This window comes from Scomber japonicus, chromosome 12 (genome assembly GCF_027409825.1).
Source record: "Scomber japonicus isolate fScoJap1 chromosome 12, fScoJap1.pri, whole genome shotgun sequence".
NCBI classification, from domain to species: Eukaryota; Metazoa; Chordata; class Actinopteri; order Scombriformes; family Scombridae; genus Scomber; species Scomber japonicus.
In genome coordinates, this window is record NC_070589.1 from 15,186,282 (window position 1) to 15,192,348 (window position 6,067).

Below are 6,067 nucleotides of genomic sequence, written 5' to 3' on the forward strand. Positions count from 1 at the left end.
CCCGAGAGGTCCCCCGTCAGGACCTTTACAGCCGCAGATCACTCCGCCAGCCGGCCGCGCAGCGTGACGAGCGTTGTAAATCCATCCGCTGTACTGTACAGCGAACTAGTGCGGAAGTACCGCTCCAGTCCAGATTTACAAAGGGTCCACAGCGATATTAGTATGTCAGCAGAGCAGCTTCAGTTCAGCTACACTTTTAGGTAGTTTTTTTAACCTTACTTGAATATTTCCATTGTGTGTTAATCTTTGCTTCACTACATTTTAAAAGGAAACATATTTTACTTTTCACTCCACTAATATCAATTTAACTGCTGAATTTACTAGTTAATTGCATCAGGACTTGATAATTTGTCAAAATGCTGCTTGAAGGTTCCTCTATCCATATTTTATAATACCACCAAAGAGCCAGTCTACATAATGCGTGGTTTTACTTATACCACACACATATCAGATTATGATGACTTTTGGAGACATATTGACTTTCATTAATTTCCTGGAGACTTAGCCTAACGCTTGCCACTACTTGCCTGAACCTAGTCCCAACTTGAACCTAACCACTGACCCAAAAATCAGCTTTTCCACAGTGTTTAGAGCAGTCCTCAATTAACTAGTCTGAAATGTATCCTCAAAAGCAGACCACACACACACTTTAAAAAAAGGTGTTTTTTTTCTTGTTACTTTACTTGGATGTTTTCCCTTCACTGTGTGGAGTTTGACATTAGTTTGACATTAATCTGCTGAAAGTAGAAAGTGTCTCTGTGCTCACCTTAAATCTGAGTTTAGGAGTACCTACAAGCATGATTTATGACATCACACCTAAATTGGAGCCAGTTGCTGTCCAGTACTCAACTTCAACAAGTTTCCCATGGGATTTTGAAGCCTCGGGTGCACATACAGACTATTAAGTGAAGCCAGGGACATCTTGTGTCCAGCAGTTAAACTGCAAACAAACAATATTTGCATATTCATAGATTGTGTATTTTTAATGATGGAAAATACATACATTTAGTGTAACTTTGAGGATGGTGAAACACTATAAACTGCCTTTTTGTTGAAAGGTGCTATACATATAAACTTGACGTTGTTGCATTTATACTTTTCTTAATTCTTTACCTCGAAGGTAAGTTAGTTGCAGTTCTATGAAATCTGAGACCTGAGCATAAAAACATATTTTGTGAAGAAACGCAATACAAAATAAGTAACACTACAATCTGAAATCAAATCACAGGACTGGAAATTGCCATCACTCCCAAACTGGTTGACTAGACTGGTCTGGAAACTCAGTATGTTTGATGTTTTTAAGAATTTTTTACATCAGTGTTTCAGTAAACAATTTTTGATTGTAATTTGTGGCCTTTATGGACTTGCAAACAAATCAGAAGCACATATAATAACTATTACTAAAGTGATCTGATCCAGTGTAAAGTTCAAATAAACAAACTACTGATGGGGCTGCATGCAGGATGTACACAAACTTCAATTTGACTTGACTCAATCATCAGAGCATTTTTAAACCATTTCAAGTGAAATAATTACACACAACCAGATTGTAGGATAAATCTCACATACTTTACTTCTCTTCAAAACAATCACAGAATGACATTAAGAACAGATTTTTCCAATTGTGAATCAGGTTTGATTCACAGCACTCAGGTGACTGATGATTAAATAAATACCCGACCTCAAACTAAGCAGGACAAGAAAACAAAAGTCCATGAGTCATCTGTTACATTCCTTCCATTCATGTTGTCACTGGTTGAGGACTTAGGAAATGGCAAACCGCAGAGCATTTCAGAGGATGTTGATGGTGAACAGTTCGATGTTGACTGAGCTGCAGGATGAAGATGAAGGCAGGCTCCGGTGACCTGGCACGCAGTTGAACTACAATGCAAAGTACCGGCTGCAGCAGTTCTGGTTTATTATTTCAGTGTGTGCGCAAAAATAATCCAACACGACCTGACAGGAGGAAACAAAAAAAATCATCACATTGAGCAACAGTGGAGGAAAACATACAAGATGGTAAAGTTAACTGTAAGAGACATGAGCATTTCAGTTGTAAAGCGAATATTTGCCCATCTTTTATTTTAATTATGGACTATTATTAAGCTCTATCTAAAATAATACTCCAAATAAAACACTCTTCAGAAGCCCAATATTCAGATTTAAAGCTTAAACAGAAGTCTCAACGTTTTCAGTTCTCATGTTAAATAACTGCAGAGTGGTCTGAGGCTTTTCAGGCATTTCTGCCTTATTAAAAGCTGCTACATATAGCCTTAAAATATGCCTCTGTCATGGATTCTGGTCTCATGGCACTTCTAAACTGCCTAGTTTATTGTCTCTGAACTTCACTCTGTTTATCCTTTTATCTGTCCAGACAGTTTACCTCCTCCATGCCTGTAAGTGTCACCACCAGCATGCTTCACTATAATAATTAATATCAAGGTGATGATGTGCACATGTTTGGACAGAGGTAGTGCATGGTGTTCAGATAAAAGCATTTAATTGCGTGTCTTATTTGTGTCTAATCTTTTTATTGTTCTTACACTGATGGTGAGTAATGAGGCTCTAGAGATGCTCAGTGTAATTGTGTTGTTTGTTGATCAATGTTTACACACCTATCCTGAATAAGGCAAAATGACACATTTGCACTATTTTTCAGTATTTCTATACAATGAGTATACTCAAATGTGTTAAAGAGACACAGTATCACGCAACAAGACAGTTTACATATGGATGATAAATGCTCTGATTTTTAACATTTTATTACAGTGAAATATGTCATAACTGTGGAGGTTGCTGGTAAATGTCCTACTTGGGACTACAGTTGCATTTTGAACAAAAGTAGGTAGCTACGTAAAGAAGAATATACACAAGGTTACCACTTTCTTTGAGTCTCAGTTCAAGTAAACTAGCAAAACATTTAAATCAAGAACTATGTAATCAGAATAAATGACATTGGCCATGTTGATGGAAAAAATATCACGTAACGAAACGGTGTGCTTCTTTAATGCAATGTCTATCCAAGGGATGGTGGTATGAGCTACAATGGGTCAGACAATACTTGCTACTATAGGAGGATAGATAGCTCCACCCACTGCTAACCGTGTTCATCATTTGAGCAGAAGAAATATACACAGTCTATTACCTGCAATATAAATGTTGAAAATCCACAATAATAATAAATAAATAAATAATTCTCTTCATTTATGTCTTAATTTTGCAGCTTGCTTTCAGTGCTGCCACCACAGCTGGCAGGAAAAAATACTACCCATGTCTAACAATCCTGTTGTATGAGTACTAACATGGATTTCATCGGGCCCTCAGTGTAAATAGTTAAATCTGGTGCGTTACACAGTCAGCAATGCCACAGACTGCACGTATGAAAAAACACCTGTAGGCTCGTGTGTACTTTTCTATAATAATGTTCAACACTGTGAATTTGCCATCAAGTTCTACCAACATGTCAAGGTGAGTAAAGTGGGGCACGGAAGTGTGCTTGGCCATTAAAGTTTCAAGAAATTTGCTTTAAATGAATTATTGCTCTATATATGTAGACAAGACAAGTAGGAAACATAAAAGATTTTAAAAACCCTCTAAATTCAACGCATACATGTAAGAGTTGGAGAAGAGTAGCACCACATTTTACTTGAGTTCAGTAATGCTGATCTTTCTGACATCAAGAGATCCATTAGATGCAGAATTATTGATGCTTAAGTACTCGTATTCTGAAGAAAACTGTCAGGATACTTAAATAAAGTGTCTGTGACTTTCTGTAGTGATCTCTTTGCCCTTCCTCTGACTTACCTGACTGACACTATTCGTTCTTCTTGAATTTGCCGCTGATGTAGGGAACGTAATCCAAAACCAATCGCCAGTCTGTGAAGTGGACCAGAGCTACACCTCCGACTGTGCCCCAGACAGCCAGTGTTGGGACCCTGTAAAGTGGAACACATTTAAAATTTACCCAGTTTTCTTCCATTTACACACACAAACCTTTACACTAGTCAGTGTTTTTTGTTTGATGCATTTCATTTATTTAGCCTGTAGCTGAAAAGTACTCTTATTTGCTAGTATACATATTATATACACTTAGCAACAAATATTAAGCCCAAATTGAGTAGCACTAGACAAGTTGTTAAGTAATACATGACAAAAAGCAGCCACTTTGATAGCTGATTATTTTACTAATCAATTGTGGAGATAATGCTTGCTTTTTCCATTTCACAGCTAGTCAGACTAAATACACATTTAAACAAATTAATTTGACTGTATGGACTAAATTTATGCATGACTTTATGTGTGTAAAAGATTGTCTATTGTGTACCTGTATGTTTATGGGTGGAGTATGGAGGGCTATGACATAATAAAGACCATCTATCTAAATGATTAATAATACTAATTTTTGTCATTTATTGTCACAACAATAAAAATAATAAAATAGAGCCAACAGTAGTCCAACAACTAAGATCAATCAGTCTAAAGTTGACCAAGTTAAACATGTCCTCCTAAAACTGGGTGATAAAAGGTATGAAATTCACATGTAAAATGCGCCACATTTAGTACAGAAAACGTTAGTAATATTACAATAGCATATAACACATTACAATACAACATATTTTACCCTAAAATGGTCATTTAAACCATGTTTCGACCCCACAATAGCTGCCAGCATGCATCCATAGCAGTTGACCTCAGCTAGGCTAAAAGCTCATGTTGGCTAAGGACAAGTCGAGACTTGCAGCTGAACGAATATCTTTCTGCTTTTTACCAATCACACAATATGAAAAAAACGTCTTACCATGTCTTGGCCATGGACATATACTTCTGGCCGATCATTTTACCGATCATTTTGGCTGGTTATGTCCTCTTGACGCCGCTTAGGAAACTAGGAAGAACTGGCGTTCAGACTGCTGCCTAGTGCGCATGTGCATGAAGAACTTCCGGTTTATCCTAAAATTAAAAAAATAATTAAAAGCTATGGCTAAAACTCATAAACTACACTCCTGAAGATAATTATTACTGACTGACTTTTTCTTTTCTGTATTTTAGTTTATACATCGCTTACATTGCGCATATTCCTCCATAAATGCGTTTTGAATCAAATTACCTAAATTAATTGACACACAACACACCTGGAAACAGGTAGGTACTACTAGTAGTAGTAGTTTGTCTCTGAAGCTCTGGCAACACATATGGACATCTGATGAGGCTGCTTGGTGTAAACTGCCCTGCATACGATACCAGAGAGGCACATGGAGGTAATATTATAGCTCATTTCTGCCCTCTAGCGTTTTAATCAAGCTATGGTGAGCTGAGATGTCACCAAATGTTCTTATTGGCGTAGCAGGGTTGGTTTCAGCCAGATATGCACATACTGTCTGTATGTATGTCTACAGTGCAGTATGGTATCTACAGCACATACTGTAAGTATGTCTACAGTGCAGTATGGTATCTACAGCACATACTGTATGTAAGTATGTCTACAGCACATACTGTAGGTATGTCTACAGTGCAGTGTGGTATCTACAGCACATACTGTAAGTATGTCTACAGTGCAGTATGGTATCTACAGCACATACTGTAAGTATGTCTACAGTGCAGTATGGTATCTACAGCACATACTGTATGTAAGTATGTCTACAGCACATACTGTAGGTATGTCTACAGTGCAGTATGGTATCTACAGCACATACTGTATGTAGGTATGTCTACAGTGCAGTATGGTATCTACAGCACATACTGTAGGTATGTCTACAGTGCAGTATGGTATCTACAGCACATACTGTATGTAGGTATGTCTACAGTGCAGTATGGTATCTACAGCACATACTGTAGGTATGTCTACAGTGCAGTATGGTATCTACAGCACATACTGTAGGTATGTCTACAGTGCAGTATGGTATCTACAGCACATACTGTATGTTTGAGATGACTTTTGTTGTGATTTGGCACTATGTAAATAAAGATTGATTGATTGATGTAGGTATGTCTACAGTACAGTAAGGTATCTACTGTATGTACAGTAGGTATATCTACAGTAAACTGCACAGGTCCTTGTAGAAGTGGG

At 37.4% G+C, this 6,067-nt stretch overlaps 1 protein-coding gene across 1 annotated transcript; it reads right to left on the reverse strand.

Moving 5' to 3' along the window:
• Positions 1 to 1,547: 1,547 nt before the first annotated feature.
• LOC128368892 (cytochrome b-c1 complex subunit 10) lies at positions 1,548 to 4,911 on the reverse strand. Its single transcript, XM_053329798.1, has 3 exons — positions 4,799 to 4,911; positions 3,805 to 3,935; positions 1,548 to 1,956 (listed from the first exon to the last, which is right to left on the reverse strand). The coding sequence occupies exons 1-2, from the start codon at positions 4,846 to 4,848 to the stop codon at positions 3,815 to 3,817; spliced, it is 171 nt and encodes a 56-aa protein (XP_053185773.1). The 5' UTR covers positions 4,849 to 4,911; the 3' UTR covers positions 1,548 to 1,956; positions 3,805 to 3,814.
• Positions 4,912 to 6,067: the final 1,156 nt, after the last annotated feature.

Coding starts and splice junctions, on each gene's coding strand:
- LOC128368892 (XM_053329798.1), bottom strand. CDS start 4,848: ATGATCGGTAAAATGATCGGCCAGAAGTATATGTCCATGGCCAAGACA. Junction 3,936..4,798: donor ATGTCCATGGCCAAGACATG/GTAAGACGTTTT, acceptor TCCACTTTACAG/GGTCCCAACACTGGCTGTCT.